This window comes from Mastigoproctus giganteus, chromosome 14 (assembly GCF_048544385.1).
Source record: "Mastigoproctus giganteus isolate SK-2022 chromosome 14, ASM4854438v1, whole genome shotgun sequence".
Lineage (NCBI taxonomy): Eukaryota > Metazoa > Arthropoda > Arachnida > Uropygi > Thelyphonidae > Mastigoproctus > Mastigoproctus giganteus.
The window spans coordinates 30,962,870-30,982,576 of record NC_143588.1 but is presented as its reverse complement, the minus strand read 5'-3'; the positions used below and the strand labels follow the sequence as shown (position 1 = coordinate 30,982,576).

General features: G+C 37.5%; 1 protein-coding gene across 1 annotated transcript in view; it reads right to left on the bottom strand.

Moving 5' to 3' along the window:
- The window catches only part of LOC150075048 (activin receptor type-1-like), a 134,758-nt gene that overhangs the window by 87,456 nt on the left and 27,595 nt on the right, over positions 1–19,707 (bottom strand). Inside the window, exon 3 of the mRNA XM_090389085.1 lies at positions 6,917–7,124. Coding sequence (XP_090245211.1) covers positions 6,917–7,124 — 208 coding nt within the window. The remainder of the gene's footprint in view (positions 1–6,916; positions 7,125–19,707) is intronic.

The following is a 19,707-nucleotide window of genomic DNA, read 5'->3' as shown; positions in this document are numbered from 1 at the left end:
TTTATGGCCATATTGTGAGTAAGTGTATGGGGAAGGGGATTACAAATTACTAGATATGATCATTAATTACTGATCATTAATTTTTTAGTGAATTTTAAATATAAATCGCAATTAATTATTTTACAAGAAAAAACATTTTTTCACGTATTCAAAAATACTTAATATAAATAAATGGTGACAACTTCACAACCATAAAGATAAAGCTTATTTTGTTATAATTAAATAAAATTATAGGCTAAATTGGAAAGCCAATTAGAGAGAAGGGAACTGTAAAACAAAAATGATTACTTAAATATATGCAGGAATAGCAAGCATCAGATAAGGATGGTTAAAGGTCAAAAGAGGAGGAGAGAATTACAAAAATTTTTAAGTCTGATGCAGGCTAAAGATAAATATTGATACATAACTGGATATTTCATCAGAGGACTACACCTGATCATGTATCAAAATGTGTTTCTATGCTTATGCATATTTGTGGAAGAAAAGGAAATTTAAAAAATGTAAGGGTGAAAAGGTGAGTGAAGAAAAAAAAAAAAATGAGGAGGAAATATAAGCACAATTTCCACAAAAATAGAATAGGGAAACCCAATGCAGTGTTTGTTGTAAAAAATAAATAATTAAATTAAAATAAGAAACAAAATATTAATGAAATTAAAATACACGTTTATGGTGCAACTTAAGAAGCTACAAGTGATAGCTCGGCGCCTCCGCAGCAGGTGGGCAGGAGCAGCAGCACGTAGCACATGCTTCTTGATTAGACTGGGGTTTGATCCCGTGACTACCAAATACAGAGGATGTGGAAAGGTGAGGGAATGACCACCGCATATCCCCAGAGCAATATGGCCTTAGTTGCTAATGCTCCTAAAAACCAAACAACAACAAGTGATAGCTAGAATTTTTTTTTTTGATGATTTTGATAAGAATTTAATATTAGAAGATAATACAAGAAAATGGTATAAGGCAAGGGAATGATGCTAGGTAAAGGAAGGGATAAAATGCAGATGAAAAAGGCAAAGATAGCAAGAGGCAAAGAAAAGTAGAAACATTCATATTGCCCTCGTATTAAACAAATAGCTTTATGAACAAGAAAAAAGGAGGAGGAAAAAGATAAAAAGCTGAGAAAAGAATATTAAACTAAAGTATAAGATTCATGGCCGAGCTGGGTTCGTTAAGTCCCAACCTTTTAGAAAGGGCCCTGGCTAAGAGAGAGTTAGTAAAAGGAGAGGCTAACACCAAACTTGTGATGTGAAAGTTTTGTAAAAAATGCCAAAAAATGAGCTGAAATATACAAATTGAAAAATTACAAAGAAGTAGATACTTGCAAATAGAGTATAAAATAGATACCTGGAATTTCAAGTAGTGTGTAGTAAATTGAGAAGGCAGGAAAAATACCCAGTTGAGATATGAAACTGTAGTTGGATAGATCCATACAATTGACACCGAAGAAAAACAAATTAGTCAGAAAGCTTGGAAGTACAGTAATTTATAGTGAAATGCGGACTTAAAAAGAAAGCTATAAAAAGCAGATAAATTTAGTGACCTCTACAGTCACCTTCGGTATAGTATGCATGTGAAGTTACACAAGTGAAACATAGGAAAGTAAAAGGAATAGCGTAATTATAATGACATGAAAGTTTATAGTGCAAACAGATAGCTGAAAGATATACAATGCATGGCTAGGTTATATAGATGAAAAGGTTGAAAGTCCAATGGTGAAATAACGAAAAATATTTCTGAAATGTAATTGAGTATAGGAGTAACAAGTCTAGTAGATCCAACAGCAATAAAATAGCTGTTAACAGTTCCAGCATTTAAGATGAGAAAATGTAGGATGAAAGCGGGCCAAGATTAATGTGTAATTCTTAGAAAAATTTTAACCACAGTGATTGAATGAAGTACAAATGGTAAGGTGATTATGCATCAGAAGCTAATAGATTGAAGAAGAAGATTGAATAAGGAATGCCTTACTACAGTACATAATTTTTTTATATAATGTAGAAATGTTTGCACAATTGAAAGTGAACAGTTTTATAGAATAAAAATGGCTAAATGAAAACTGTAGAATATTCCAGTTTTTAAAAATGAATAGATCCAATGGTGACTGAGGAAAATAACAGAGGAATATAAGGTAACATATCTTGATCATATTGAAATCCTTAGGTGAAAATGTCCAGAAGAGATAACTGACATAAAGGAAAGGGGTAGTATAAGATCCACAGTGATGTGCTGGAGACCATTAGATGATATATTCAAATTAGCATAAAAATATTTGCAGATTCAAGTTACCAGATACTACATAGGATGAATAAAATCTTCTGATAAGCTTTAAGTAAAATTAAATTCAATATATAGAAGTCCTTGAAAATCCAGAATAGGTTGATTGATTGATCTACTGTGGCTAAAATGTACCTTGAAGGCTTTATACGGCAGTTCTCTTTGTGCTTGTGTTTTGCTGGAAATACTTTTGAAGGATCAAGAAGTGTGTATAGCTTAATACAGGAATAACATTTGATTTCATATTTGGTTATAGAAGTTTATTTCCTTGAGGAACTGAAAAACATCTGTTATATTTTCCTGTCTTCCAATATAGTTTTAAAAGTGAGGGAGTGATGCTTGGTTATTAGATCTTTAAAGTAGTTTCGGCACTCTGCTACAAATACTGGACAAGTAATTAGTGCATGTTCTAGGACACACAGGGGGATTTCAGGATAGGAAGAGAAATGTAGTTAAATATACACAAAATGTAACAAACCATAATTGCAGTGGTACCTAAAATAAGAATTGTCAATAAGATAAGTCAGAATGACAGTAAATATAATTATAAGTAATTCAATGAAAGATATCCTTACTTTTGTATTAAAGATAAGAATAAAAGTTGTAACAGGAGTGAGAAACTTAGAGAGTAAAGAAGCAGAAAGATCATTCTATAGGAAGTCATGTGAAGTTATTACTCTCCAAGTGGTGGAAATACCACCATTCAATATCAAATCTATACAAATATGCATTAGAACTGACCTGGTAGAAGTAAATTATATCCAAATTTGTGTTTGATAAAATGAGCAACAATATTAAAATTGTAGTTGATAAAATAAATAGGGATATTGTTTTTAATTAATTTGTTACATAGTAGGCATAAGGAACTGATGAATAATATATGGTTACTGCGTATGTTAGCAAGTCTGATAATTTGAGTACATATAATATTTTTATGCACTTTAATAGAAATATTGAAGTTACAATTGGTGAGGTAGATAATATTAAAGTTAAATTTACATCTTTTATCAAATAAGTCTGTACTATATGATTGAGAAGTATTTCCGAGAGTAATAGGAAGTTGTACAAAATTGGCAAATTGATTATCTGTTTAATCTTTATTCAAGATAAGTTCAATAGGGTATATTGCTTTAGCCATGGATTCAAAATTTATGTTTAAAACAAGGATATCATCTACATAGCGAAATGCTAAAAAGTTATGATTTTGGTTGCATGTAATATATACATCTTCATAGTAGTATAAGAATAAATTTGAAACTAAACTGTAATTTTGTGAACCCGTGGGTACTCCAATAGTCTGTTTGCCATCAAAAATAAAATTAAGTACATAGAGACCAGACTGATCTAAATCCTATCAAACACATCTGGGACGCTCTGGGGAGATGCCTAGCAGCATGTCCATACCCACCAGAAAATGTTCACCAGCTGAAGATGGAGCTGACAGAGGAATGGACGGTGTTACCACAGGAACTTATCAACATTGTTCTAAGTATGGACAGGCAGTGCAAAGCCTGCATTGACATTAAGGGTGGCCATATCTCCTACTGAGGACCACCTCTTCCCTTTGTTCCATCTTTGGCAGTGATGCATCTGTATCATGGCAGCCAGTGCTATATTGCCATTTTTGAATAAAGTCCCTCTGTACTTTTTTGTTTCCGTTGTTGTGTCGTGTTGTTTCCTTCATCATTTCTGTACTTCACGAGATTCCTTTGGTATGCTTTTCCCATATCCAGGCCACTCCTATGAGAAGCTACAAATTCTGAAAACCTAACTGGTCCTTAAATTTTGCACACCAGTGTAGTGAGTCACTGACAAAACAATTTACCAAATTTATTCATAAAGTCATTTAGTTCTGTTCCATTTCATAACTTGCAAAAAAAAAAAATTGCTGTCCTATTCAGTGGGTAGTGTATTGCGAGCAAACAAGTGTGTGAAAATTGGGAATGAGAATGTCCTATTAGTGTTAACTATTGTACCCTGAATATACATATTAAAAAATTAAATTAAATTAAATTAGCTATTCTTGCAGGTTATATATGAACTTGGATGAATATCAGGTCACCTGTGTAAACTATGCAGTGACCAAATGAATGTTTGTGATTAGTATAAAGGGAAAAAAAAAAAAAAAAAAAGGTGGTGCCTTGGTAGTTGTTATATTTAGGTAACACCTGTGGCCTGCTGTCTGTATGGTGATGAAAGTAAGATGATAAATATGAGTGTTGTGTTATGTACTGTTATTCAGTCTACTTCTAAATACATTCATATTATATATAAAAAAACTATGTATGACAGGTGCGCAATTGGAGTATGTGTTATTCTAACAGGACCCCCAAATTAGACTGCAGTGGAGGCAATCTACCAGAAAACCCATCCCTGCCCTGCTGATGTCATATCTCCTCTTCTGAGGCATGATGTGGGATTTGCTGACACCGGCTTCATCTGGCCTGGCTGGTATGGGATTACTAACAAAGTACAGTACTGCATGTCCACAGTGCAATTTCCTTCTCCCCACATAGGGCATCCTAGCCCTATGACTTTAATCCTCTACAATCCCTGTCTCCCTTCCCCACTATCCATATCAATCTTTTTGTTGGGTGGTTGTTATTTGGTTTTTAGGGGCATTAGCAACTAAGGCCATATTGCTCCGGGGATATGCGGTGGTCATTCCCTGACTTTTCTGCATCCTCTGTATTTGGTGGTCACGTTTTTGTTGGGTTGACTCTACCACCACCAATCTTTTCCTGCTGTTATCAACCCCCCTGTGGAGGATGGGCTCCTTTCACAGGGGTACCCTTCTATCGCTTTAACTTCCTATTTCCAGGTGAAAATTCTTTCTATCATCCACCTTCTTTATCTTCAGCTGTTCATCTTCATCTGCCTCTTCCACTACCTTTTCCTCTTGTGTTTTTCTTTTTTTTTAATGGGCCCTCCTTGAAAAGCTCAGGCTTTGTCTAGGATTCAACCCCAACAGAGACCTTTCTATTCCCTACTACACTCAGCCTGCTTCCCTGGGGCAGAGGATGGCAATGTGTGATCCCACTGGGGGGGGGGGGGGGCACTGTGGCTAAATGGCCTGAGGAACAACAGAGTTTGGCCTTTACAGAGTTTATACTGTGACACAGAGTATATATGTGCAGAGTTGGGAGGGGACACTCGGTGCTGCTTAACAATTAACACTGTATGCAATACTTCAAGGGTTAAAAAAAAAAAAAAGGTAAACTGTAGCCATTATTAATGGAAGCCTCCTCAACAATTCATGCTGAGGAAAATGTACCATAATCTACCACACTGGCAGATCGACCATATTCAGCAGTCAGGGGTTTACACCCTGGTCTACTCAAAAGAGCGTGTGCTACTGCACTCCCACTCCTGACCACTCGGCTATGGAGGCCCTATATGTTGTATTAAATATTTGACAGTAACACTTCACTGGAACCAGTTTTGCTGTCTCTGCACTTGTCTCTCATTGGTCTTTTGTATCTGTGACTGATACAGAAGGCAGCTTTTTGTAACTTATTGGCTGGCAAGGGAGTGTGATGTTTTGGCTTGTATTTTTAGACTTTATTGGCAATGTAAGTTACGGAAAACAAATCTTTAATTGTATTAGTTTTTAATAAACTAAGTTCTTTTATTAATCTTTATGCTTTCTAAATTGAGACAGGAGCATCATACCCTATGCTTTGTATTGAAAATAAAAACCTACAGAAAGAATAAAACCCTTTTTTTTTTTTTTTTTTTTTTTTTTTTTGAATGGTTTACTAAATAATCACAGCAAACCATTCTCAGGTGTTTATCACAGTTGTATTCATTAACAAAATCAAGAAAACAAATTCAAATTTTAATGGAATTTTTCTATTTTTTGTGAAAAGAAAAAGACAAAGAAAAATGATATTTTTGCAAAGAAGATAGAGGGGATCAAATAGAATAAAAAAAAAAAAAAAAAGACAGATTTACTGTCAAAATCTGGAAAGTTGACAGCTATGGTTTTTAGTAATATTCAAGTTTTCTATATTATATCTATCTATCTTTATCAAGATTTAACAGTATTATAACCATGTAAATAACTGTGTATTTAATTAATAAATGTAAAAAAAAAAATTAAAACAGCAAATATGCAAACTGATGAACAAAAATTAAATGCTACTTTTAAAAATGCATAATTAGAGGTGGGGATAAAAAGATCTTTGGCTTTTTATGTTGCTAATCCCCAAAAATGGTTGGATGCCCCATGAGTTAAAGGAATTTGTTTTGTACTGAATACGCTGAGTGTAGAGAAACAATCCCTTATTTAGATATCAATAAACTAATAATTTTGACAATTCACAAGATGTAAATTTATAAAAAGTTTTTTAAAAAATTAAAAAATTAATATCAAAACCATCTGCAAATCTAATGGAATGCTATGCAAATCAAATCCACCAAAAAGGGACTTTATTGATTTTCACAGCAAATTTAATTTGCATAATATCTCATATAGGTATGCATGTGGCCAATAAGCATTACATTTTAATTCTTAACATGAAGCTAAAAAACTCCTCTGAAAGAAAAAAGAATAAAAAAACAAGGAGAACTATGCAAATTTTAATATCCATAAAATCAAATTAGCATTCAGCCATCCCCCACTTCCCCTTCAAGGACTTACCAAGTAAAGGTTTTGGAGTGATTAGTGGGAAAGAGCCATTATTACAAAAATTTCCTTTACAGCAATGCCCACTATATTGTCCTGAATGAGGTCTGCTGCCTGTGTGATGTTTTGTGCTGCAAAGCATATTCAATCGATCTTCAAACAAGACACATCCTTTTTGATGACGCAGATCACCATAAGCATTTATTACACTAAAGCTGTAGCACTAAAATTAAACAATATGTCAGTTGGCATATTATGGAGTACTGAATATTATAAATCTTAAAGAAGTTTATGATATCTTTATTGCTCTGATGCATGTAATATACAAATCCGACATATAAAATTGGAGGGTATGAAAAAGTTTTTCAGCCCAAATAACTGAAAACATAATTCAAATTATTCAATTATATTCAAGTTCAAGTGCCAGACACTAAAGAAAGAAAGAAAATGCAATTTTCTTATTTCTAAATCCAGTAAGAACTGCTGCACTTTAGATGGCAACCAATTTATATTAGGTATATATCTTATGGCTTTGTTTTAATATCAACACAAGGCATTACTAAAGCAATCAGCTGGTTTTGCTTTTGACTTCACAGTAAACATTACCATACACGAAGTGACTGGTTATTTAATGGAGCACTGGCAGATGAAGTCACACTATATAAGATTTAGACAGACATCAACTAAAGGAGAAATTACCAGGAAATTTATACCCAACATACAAGTGGTTTACCCCAACTATCCTCCTTGGCTCTCCAAGGGTCTTCTTACCTCCCATCTGCTTACTGGACATGAGGCAATAAGGGATAAACTACAAGGCTTCGGACTCACCGACACCCCTCTGTGCTACTGTGGCCAGCATGAAACCTGGAGACACTTAATGTACCACTGCTGCCTGTACGAAGACCTTCCGACTTATTATGCACATCCACCTGTCACTGCAAAACCAGGAACATTTCGTCCTAATCTAAGAAGACATCTACAAAGCATTTACCCAGTTTGCCCAGGACCTCTTCACAAGATGAACATACCCACAGCCACAACTGCAACAATAACCAATCAACTGTGCATCCTGCATCACTGACTGAACCACCGGACTCTGACAAACCACCAGCAAACAGCAAGCTTCTCCCTGCCTACAAATCGTCCCCGATCTCACACCTCAACGGAAACAGCCCCATGGACTTACACCATGGACAGGAGTCAACTACATGCACATACATAAATCCTGGAGGAGACACATCCCATGAAAGACTTCACATCAACCCTGGATGGGACATCAACCAAAGAAATACTATCCTAAAATCTTGGACGGGACACCATCCCACAATGACTTTTACAGCTCGCAATATGCATCTAAGCCGGGTAGCCTTGCCTGGTTCACTTTCATTCCTTTTCCTTGGTGGTGGTGGGGAGGAGACGGCATCTATGTCTCCTCCCCATGGGGCATGGGCAGCCTCACAGGCCACTCCTCCTGGGGATGCCTTCTCTATTGTCCTCATATTTCTCACTTTTCCCCCTAGCCTTCAGTCTCTCCCCCACTCTACCTTCACACAAGTGTACGTCCCACATAGTGGAAAATAGAAATATCCAAATTCAAATCACTCACGACCTTCACACAAGTGTACGTCCCACATAGTGGAAAATAGAAATATCCAAATTCAAATCACTCACGATCCTTTTGGCATAGCAAAATTATAGCGTAATTCTCCCGTTTTTTTTTTAGGCCCTTGCCACTGAAATCTCAGGAAATTAGGTGGCAGGGACTGCCAGAGTACCATTTAAATTATTGGCATACCTGGTCTGCCTCCATGGGGCTAAGTGTGGGTAGCAGGGGGCCCAATAGGGGTCCAACAGCTAAATGACCAGATGAAAAACGGTACACGACAATACACATGTACAAAATCCATACACTTTTAAACCCCTGGCATTGACAGTGTTCTGTTTCACACCCACAATGTATACTACGTTGATGGGGGAAACCCCTGGTGCCGTTTGATCCTAAACACACTTTACTATATAAGATTTAGAAATAGCACTATCCAAAACCAAAAACAATAAATGCCCAGGCTTTGACCTGTTAGATGTTGAGATTATCAAAAAAAAATTAGCAGAAATAGCACCAGAAAAATTAATAACGCTATATAATAACTGTATGACAGAAGGCATATTTCCAAAAATATGGAAAAAAAATCTGTTAAGATTAATTCCCAAAAACCCCGAGAAACTGCCTACTGATCCCAAATCATATAGACCAATAGCCCACTCCCTGTAACAGGGAAAATATACGAAAGACTAATGTATAGTAGATTAGCTCAATACTACACAGAAGCAGGTTTACATTGAAACAATCAGTATGGTTTTAAGCAGGGCAACTCTACGGAGGATGCCATGCACCACCTACTGACAACAGTGAAAAACTCAGAGGAGAAATATATGCTGGCAATCTCCATTAACTTTGCTGGGGAATTTGACTTAACTCTGGTGGTCTAGTGACCTTAGAAGACTCTGCCAGGCAAATGACCCATAAAACCTCTATAAGGTAATAAACAGCTACCTTACAGACAGAAATGTCTCAGTACGTACAAGATTCCAGGAATTGACACACCCTGTGAATAAACGCTACCCACAGGGCTCAATCCTTGGCCCTTTCTTCTGGGACACTGTTCTGGACGGATTTCTGGCCTTGGATCTGGGCCCTGTAGAAAGCCTGGCCTTTGCAGATGACATGATTTTCCTTATAAAAGGTAACACGCGAGTGGTTGTAGAGCAAAGATCAAATGCCGCCCTCTTGCAGCTGTAGGAGTGAGCACACATGGTCAAAATATCGCCTGAAAAAACCAAACAAATATTTCTAAAAGGCAATTTGGACATAAGACATCCACAAGTCAAAATTAACACCTAGAGTACTGTATACAGGTCTGGAGGCCTCATTTCAAGAAGGATGCAGAGCTGCTGGAACGAGTACAGAGAAGGGCAACGAGATTAGTGAATGGAACAAAGGGGTACTCTTATGAAGAAAGGCTTAAGTTTTGCAAATTACAGTGTCTGGAGACTAGGCACCAGCGAGGTGATCTGATAGAGGTGTATAAAGCCTTGAATGGTTTGAGCATGCTCAATGCTGATGGGATTCTTCCTCTAGCTCAGAATAATCACCTGAGAGGGCATAAATTCAAATTGAGGAAAGACAGATGTAGGATAGACGTGCGGAAATTTGCCTTTAGCCAGCGGGTGGTTGGTTGGTGGAACAGACTCCCATCCCTTGTGGTGGAGGTTGATAGCCTAAATAAGTTTAAGGCTCAGCTGGACAGGTATTTTGAACGAACAGAGGGGTGAAGTGGAAGTGGTTTTTTTTTTTTTTTTGGCTGATGCTGCATAAGCTTGCTTTCTTGCATCAAATGCCTCTACTAATGCTAAATGCTAATGCTAAATGGACACTGCTCTACGTGGACTAATGTTATTAGTGGAATCCCCCAGGGTTTGGTGCTGGGCCCATTGTTATTTTTTGTATTTATCAATGATATTGATGAAGTTATATCATGCTTAATGTCCAAGTTTGCAGGTGACACAAAGGTTAGCAGGTTTGCCAAAGACAGTATGCTACTGCAACAGGATCTAGAAAAGTTAGGCAGATGGGCTGAGAAGTGCCACCCAAAGATTAACATTGACAAATGGAAAGTAATGCATATGGGTAGCAGTAATCCAAGAGAAACGTACCGTGTGGTACTATACTCAGGGAGGTGGAGAATGAAAAAGATCTGGGAGTAATTGTGCAGGCAGATATGAAGTTCTCTGAGCAGTGCAGATCGGCTGTATTAGCATTAGTAGAGGCATTTGATGCAAGAAAGCAAGCTTATGCAGCATCAGCCAAAAAAAAAAAACCCACTTCACCCCTCTGTTCGTTCAAAATACCTGTCCAGCTGAGCCTTAAACTTATTTAGGCTATCAACTCCACTACAAGGGATGGAAGTCTGTTCCACCAACCAACCACCCGCTGGCTAAAGGCAAATTTCCGCACGTCTATCACACATCTGTCTTTCCTCAATTTGAATTTATGCCCTCTCAGGTGATTATTCTGAGCTAGAGGAAGAATCCCATCAGCATTGAGCATGCTCAAACCATTCAAGGCTTTATACACCTCTATCAGATCACCTCGCTGGTGCCTAGTCTCCAGACACTGTAATTTGCAAAACTTAAGCCTTTCTTCATAAGAGCACCCCTTTGTTCATTTCACTAATATTGTTGCCCTTCTCTGTACTCGTTCCAGCAGCTCTACATCCTTCTTGAAATGAGGCCTCCAGACCTGTATACAGTACTCTAGGTGTGGCCTGACCATTGCCTTATACAAGGGAATAATCACCTCCTTATCCCTGCTGGAAAAATTCCTGTATATCATTGACAATACACCATGAGCTACTCTTGCAGCCCATCTGCACTGCTCAGAGAACTTCATATCTGCCTGCACAACCACCCCCAAGTCCCTTTCATTCTCTACCACTGTCAGTGTAGTACCACAGAGTTGATACGTTGCTCTGGGGTTGCTGTTTCCCATGTGTAGTACTTTACATTTGTCAATGTTAAACTTCATTTGCCACCTCTCAGCCCATCTGCTCAACCTTTCCAGATCCTGTTGCAGCAGCATAGTGTCAGTAGTGTCCTTGACAACACTGCCAACCTTTGTATCGTCTGCAAACTTGGACATTAAGCTTGATATACCATCATCAATATCATTTATAAATACAGAAAACAATAATGGACCCAACACTGAGCCCTGAGGGACTCCACTAATAACATTAGTCCACGATGAGCAGTGTCCATTGATTACCACTCTCTGTCTTCTCCCCCTCAACCACCCCTTTATCCATAGCAGCAATTTGCCTCCAATGCCACACTGCTCCAATTTGTGTAGCAGTCTTCCATGTGCAACAGTATCAAAAGCCTTTCTAAGATCCAAGTATATAATATCAAAGCTATTCCTTGCATCCAGTTCTTTTGTGACTGCATCATAGTATCCAATAAAATTGGTCAGGCAAGACTTCCCCTTAACAAAGCCATGCTGTGTCCGAGCTATAACTGAAGTCTTGTCTAAATGATCCTGTAAGAGCAGGTCATGGAGTTTTGTAAATGGTATATAGGAATTTTGCTAGCAGAGACAAGGAGGTGATTATCCCTTCGTATAAGGCAATGGTTATGCCACACCTTGAGTATTTGCATACAGGTCTGGTGACCTAATTTTAGGAAGGATGTAGTGTTGCTAGAACGAGTACAGAGATGGGCAACAAGATTGGTGAATGGAACAAAGGGTTGCTCTTATGAAGAAAGGCTTAAGTTTTGCAAATCAGTGTCTGGTGACTAGGCACCTGCGAGATGATCTGATTGAGGTGTATAGAGTCTTCAATGGTTTGAGCATGCTCAATGCTGAGGGGATTTTTCCTCTTGCTCAGAATAATCACCTGAAGGGGCATAGATTCAAATTGAAGAAAGACAGTTGTAGAATAGATGTGTGGAAGTTTGCCCTTAGCCAGTAGGTAGTTGATTGCTGGAACAGACTTCCATCTATTGTTGTGGAAGTTGTTAGCTTAAATAAGTTTAAGGCTGAACTAGACAAACATTTGGAGTGACCGGATGGACGAAATGGGAAGGTTTTTTTTTTGGCTGATGCTGTATAAGCTTGCTTTCTTGCATACCTGAACTAATGCATTAGTTCAGGTATGCGATTTATTTGTAGCAATAACTTGCTCTTAATACCACACTGCTCCAAGCTGAACTCCAGTATTTTATGTTCAATGGTATCGAAAGCTTTTCTGAAATCTAAGTACATGACGTCAAAATTAATTTTTGCATCCAGTTCCTTTGTCACTGTGTCACATTATCCAATCAAATTAGTCAGACAAGATGATCCCTTAATAAATCCATGCAGTGACTGCAGTATAATTGCATTGCCATTTAGATGGTTCTACATTACTTCTTTAATCAGTTCCTTCCTGAATTACAGGTCTGCAATTACTCATGTTAACCTTTGATCCCCCTTTGTGAATTGGAGATACATTTGCAGATCTCCAGTCCATAAAGACCTCCCCTGAATTCAAGGGTGCTCTTATAATTATGACTAAAGGTTTGCTCACTTCTTTCATTGCATCTCTTAATATAATCGGACAGATCCCATTATTATTTACTTTTTTCTTCTTTTAATCTTCTTTAATTACTTATTTACTTTTAGCTTCAAAAATTTCTCTTCCAATTTCTTCTCAGTTATAAAAAAAATCACTGAATTACCCGTTAGAATCTGATACACTTCTAGCATCACCTTCCCTAACAAATTCCCTGAACTTAAGAGTGCTCTCCTCTCCTAATTATGACTAAAGGTTTGCTCACTTCATTTTTTTTTTTTTTTTTTGTAGTTGTTGGCGCATCGGCTTCTGTGGCCATAATGCACCTCCCAAGGTTTTTGCAGTACAGTAAACACCCGCTATTCGCGGGGGTTACGTTCCTGAGAAATGCCACGAATACCGAAAACGCGAATACTGAGTTATGGCGCCCACAGTAATAAAGGGGTTCCGTTCCAAAGTATGAAATATATAAGAAAAACTAGTCTAAAATTTTGTCTATGTATGTATTACATGTACCTTCATAATATGACTATGTACATAGACAGTACATAGTGAAATGCAAGCATACGGCATCGAAAAGAAAATAAGAAACAATTTAATATTAAATGTAATATTTATTAGAAATTTCAAACAAATCTTTCAAACCAGCGCCTTTGCTAGCTAAAAAACTTATCCCGCCAGTGCTATCACCAGTTTTGCTAGTGTTGATAAAGGAGTTTTGTCTTTTCACGAATGATGAGTGAACTTAACGGAATTTTATTTTGAGTTCGGTCTTCTATACACATTTTTAAAGCTTTTTCCAAATTTAACATCACGAGTTACAGAGCAAATTTTTGAAGCAATTAGCGCGTTATCACGGACACTATGGCGGATTTTTTCTTCCGATTTTTGGATTGATTGTACGGTTGACTCATTGATTTTATAATGTTTTGCCACTGAGGAGACACTTCCACCATTAGAAATTTTGTCTAATAACTCAATTTTATTTGCTAATATCATCACCTTCTTTGATCTTTTCACATTTCCCTTGTTATTCGTAGCCATATTTTTGTACGGGTTAGAAAGAACTTGTCCACAATAAAGTCACTTTCTTCCGTTAACACACTCGAAAAAGTCTGTTTTACACTGCAAAACGGTAGATTTATCACTTTTGTAAGCATATAAATTTATAAATTGATAAATTTATTTAATTTATAAGCATATAAATTAAAAGCAAACGACTAAACCTTCCATGACAAGCGCATAACACATATTGAACAAGGATTAGCGAGAAACATCCACACTCGCGATTTTGTCACTCCTCTCCCCCCACCCACTGAGCGCTGTTTTGACCGGGAAAGATCATTTTAGCCACGCCCATGTTTTTTTATAGTGGAAAACGTTCACAACACTTTAAAATTCACATTTTTTTAGGTTTCATTTTATATTAAATCAGCGACCGCGAATACAGGCACCACGAATAGCGGGGGTTTACTGTACTTTGATCCAAGCCCGAGGCAAGATTCGAACCCGCGACCTTTGGGTTGCCAGGCAGGCACTTTACCAACCCGGCTAGCCCGGTCGGCGCTCACTTCATTCATTGCCTCTCTTAATATAATTGAAGAGATCCCATTCACTCTATGTACACTTATTTACTTTTAGCTTCAAAAATTTCTCTTCCAATTTCTTCTCAGTTATAAAAAAGTAATTGAGTTACCTGTTAGAATTTGATACACTTCTAGCAAACCCTTCCCTAAAAAATTCCCCATGTATGAATGCAGATGCAAAATATCTATTTGGTTTGTCAGTAACCTGAACAAGTTACCCCATTCATATCTAGTGAACCAATGTGATTCATCCTCTTCATTCTAGCATTTACATAAGTAAGAAGGTCTTGGCTGTTTGTCTTCGCATTCTTTACCAGACTCTTCTTAATCTGCTTTAGCCTGCCTAACCTCCTTTGTGACCTGATTGCAGACTAGTTTATATCTACTGTAGGCTTCGAATTTTTCTTGTGTGCCATAAATCTCAATCAGTACATCTGACATCCATTTAGATCTAAGTTGCAAACAGTATCTTTTATATCCAAAGCAGAATGGATATACACTGAGTAATTACTGAATTATGATGACCTACCTAATAACGCCATAGGTCCTCCTTTTGCCCTCAGTACAGCAGCTATCCGACATGGCATTGATTCAACAAGATGTCGGAAGTGTTCAGAAGGTATGGCCAACCAAGCTGTGTGTAATGCAGTCAGCAATGCAGGTATGGAGGTGATTGGTGTATCCAGATGCCTGATATGCCTTTCCATAGTGTCCCACAAGTGCTCTATGGGACTGATATCAGGAGAGTTCAGAGGCCAATCGACATGCTGGAAGTCAGAACTGTGTTCCTTAAACCATTCCTGCACAACAAGTGCCCGATTGCTTAGCGCATCGTCATCTGGGAAGACACCATCGCCATTTGGGAAAAAGTGTAACATAGCGGAGCGTACACAGTCACAAGCAGTTAATAATAGTGACTACATGTGGATACATTGTTCCACATGTATTTTCCTTGGACCTCTGGAACAATGTTCCACATTGTTCCAGAGGTCCGAGTTCCTGCCAGTGAAACATGCCCCACACCATACAACCGCCTCCACCAGCCTGCACTTTTGATACCATGCATGATGGATCAAGAGCCTCATGTTGTTGATGCCAAATCCGTACACGGCCATTCATGGTGTGGAGTTAATAACATGACTCATCCAACCAGCACACCTTCTTCCAGTCTTCTAATGTCCAACTTGCATGCTCTTTGCACCAGGCAAGTCTTTTACACCGATGAACCTGGTTAGGAGACGATGCTGTAGGGGTCGTCTGCTCGTATAGCCCATACATGCGAGTATGTGATGCATGGTCATGCCAGATATTGTTCCAGGTTGGCCCATGTTGTATTGGGTAGTTAACTCCAACAGTGCTGCACCTGTTCAAGTCGACCCGGCACTCACCTCTAACATCAACCTTTAGCTGACCTTTGCAGTTCTGCCATTGTTTGACCATTTTGACGCCAGTCCTGGTACATTTTAACTACGGCAGCTCTTGAACACCCCACCAGTTCAGCCATTCGGGAAATCGAGGCACCAGCTTGTCGAGCACCCACAATCTGTCCTTTATCAAAGTCCGATAAATTCTTCCTTTTACTTCCTTTACCATCACGCTCGGAATTTTACTACCTACTGAACCACTGACACCTTATCTATGCTACGTAGGTCGACTAACTCTGCACTGTCGTACCTCGTGGTCAACGGGTCGCCATAATTCAGTGATCACTTAGTGTATATATCAAAAGCAGGGTATATGTTCACAATATTGTTAGTAGCACCAAGTTTTGCAATGCATATAAAATCTATTTTGAAAAAGCATATGTATCATCGACACAAGTTCTGGGTGCAGCCTCATATCTGCTATGGTAATTGACAGTCAAAATTAGACATTTTTATGGTACTCATAGAGGTATGACTTTTGCTATACCTCAAATATGGAGAGATCCTACAAACCATCATGTCAACTTCAACTTTTGTATTGTGGATATAACAAAGTTTAAAAAGTCTATAGGGTAACACTCCAGTACCATACAGTGAAGACTTGCCATTTCAATCCATATTCAAGAGCAGTCTTCAAAATTGGATAATAAATCTAGTGAGCAGAATAAATGGGATTACACCTCAAAACCCTGAGTAAAGCACATTTCCCTAGTTAGCAAGAACAGGATGACTTAATGAGGACTGCAGAGGGGGGGGAAGGGGTCTAAACAAATCCAGTGCAGATCTCCTGACATCTTGTTTAAAAGATGTGGAATCTTCTGAATTTCAGTTTTACACACAGTAAAAAGACATGTAATTTATTATGTTTTTACATTTCTGATGAATCCCTGTTTAATGTATTGATTTGATTGGTCTTTATGAAAAACATCATTCTATTCTAGGCAGTCAAAGAGAGTAGACATATTTTAAGTGGCTCTGGTGTGAAAACTGAAGGGGATTGACACTGGCAGACAAAATTTTTGTTTAAAATTTTATTTCTGTAAGTTTTAAATCTATTTCAACTTCACCAATGGGCAAAGTTTTGGCGTACAATTTAATTTCTGTAATATACTGTAAATTTAAATTCTATAATATACTGTAAATTTAAATTTTGTAATCTTTCTAAGTTCAAATTTTACCTAAACAATGTTTGTTACAAGATCCCCTTACAATACAAAGTCCCAAGGACATCATGACTCAGATGGAAATACTTGCAGGCATTTCCAGTGCAAGTCATGAGTTCTTCGATTGTACAACCTGTGGTACGTATTCTAAAGCTGGTCTAGTACACAAACGAAGCTCAACTGATGATTTTTTTCTTTGTGCCAGCTATAAGGAGTGTGATAATCTCAAATTAGAATCTGGTGCATTAGGAGAGGAATTTGAATCACCAAAGAAACAAGTACTTACCCCTGCCCTAGAAACGAATGTAACTAGGTGATCATCACAGACTGAAGTATCTTGTGACCTGTCAAGTGATGCACACCAATTCGTCAAGTGCATATTGCTCTGCTAGAAGGAGATTTAGTTCTATTGGAAGACTATTATCAGGGAAAAGGGTAACATTTTTTGTAATAAAGATAGGTGAACTAGAACAAGGGTATGTGCTGGGGGCAACAACTGATGATGTTACCAACAGATTATCAGATTTTAAGAGGTGATAAAGAGAGCATTATTATTCATGTGGGGACTAACGATATTAAATGAACACACTTGACCATTTGTTGGATAAATATAGAAAAAATTCCGTGACTTGTTACAAGATCCATCACATGCATGTGTCTGCAATTCTGCCCAGACAAAATAGGAGGGATCTATTTTGCAGAGACAGTATTCATTTGAACAAAGATGGTGCAAGGATTTTTGGCAACATCGTTGAGGACACCTTAAGGGTACAGGAGCATTGCTAGTTAGGGGAAGAGAAGGGTAATATAGATGCACAATTTATTTGATGATATGAGTTAAAGTAATGCCTACACTCAACTCAGGAATTCTTGTTTGTTTCTGCAACAACTGATGTGGAAAAATGTTCTGAGGGTGATAACGTTTCAAATAAGTAGGATGATAAAGATAGGGAAACAAGGCTAAATAACTTCAAGGATTGTGTTAGGGTCAAACTATAGAAGAATACTTAATCTTAACAGTGTCTACGGTAACGTCAGGAGTGTTGTCAATAAAATGGCTAAATTTGAACTCCTGGTGTTAGAGCAACTAATGCCAACATAATGACTAACAGAAACATGGTTACACCCCGAAATTTGGGATAACAAGTTCCACTATGGTATGTATAATGTATTTAGAAAAGATAGGTTTTGGGGTCATGCTTCTTATCACAAGCAACCTGAGTGAAAAAAAAGAGCTTTTGCTCACTCAGAAGTTGTTTCTGCCAGCAAAGAATCTGTGTGTTATGAATTAACTGGAAGAAAATGTTTAATGAAAGTGGGAGTAATCTACAGACAAGAAAACTGTGGAGAGTATGACAAGAGTCTCTACATGTAGATGAAATGGGACACTTCAATGTGCCCCTAATTGATTAGAATAAATGGGAGGGAAACTCACCATTGGGCAACAAATTATTTTTAAAAAAAATCTATGATTATTATTTGTACCAGCATGTTAAGTACCTGGAAAAGTTCTAAGGATGAGAATATTCTTGACTTATCATTACTCATGAATCAGATGACATCACAGTTCTTAAAATAAAGGAACCATTAGTAGGTAGTGATCATGCAAGCATAGTTTGAAGATAAAGAAAGATGCTGCAGTAGTTAAAGGTAAAGAAACTGCTTTTAATTTTGGAAGAGTGAACTATGACAGCTTTGAGGCACTATATGGCTTCTATTAATTGGGCAGACTGCAGATGGAGGGTGAATACATTTGAATTATGGAATACCTTTAAAGTAAAAATTACATAAGCCATAAAGAAATATTCAATTAAGAAAATACTGCACAAGAAGGATGATACCGCAATGGGTGAATATGGAGCTGGCCGGTCTAATAGAACAAGAAAAAAACAGCATGGAATCGTTCCAGAGTGATGAGTACTGAAGCCTACAACAGCTACAAGTTGATCTAAATATATGTGAATAGGTATTTCACATCTGTCTTTAATGATAAAAGACTCTTCATGGTAAGGAGAGGCTGTGCAAGTGAGGCTCAGCTATATGAAAATAGCGATTTTAAAATTACAAATGACTGTTTATTAGAAAACCTTTTGGGCCTAATGGCAAGAAAGACTATTGGATTTGATAGCATATATCCACAAATTTTGAGGGAGGTGGCCAGAGTGTATTGAACTGCTGAGGTTAATTATGAGGGCACCTTTAGAATCAAGAGAGATTCCTTAGGATTGGAGAAGTGCCAATACATAAAGACAATTCTCAGAGTGAAGGGAATACCTTCAAGGCAATGATTAAGAGTGCAATAAAGCGACATTTAGAAAGAAATGGCATTCTGAAGGACACAACAACATGGTTTTGTTAAGGAGATGATCTTGTTTAACTAACCTAGTAAGCTATTTTGACACAGTTACTCATGAGCTGGACATAGGGAACAATTTCAACAGTTTATTTTGATTTCAGAAAAGAATTTGACTCAGTGCCTCATGAAAGGTTACTGTATAAGCTGGAACATGAGATTATGGGAAA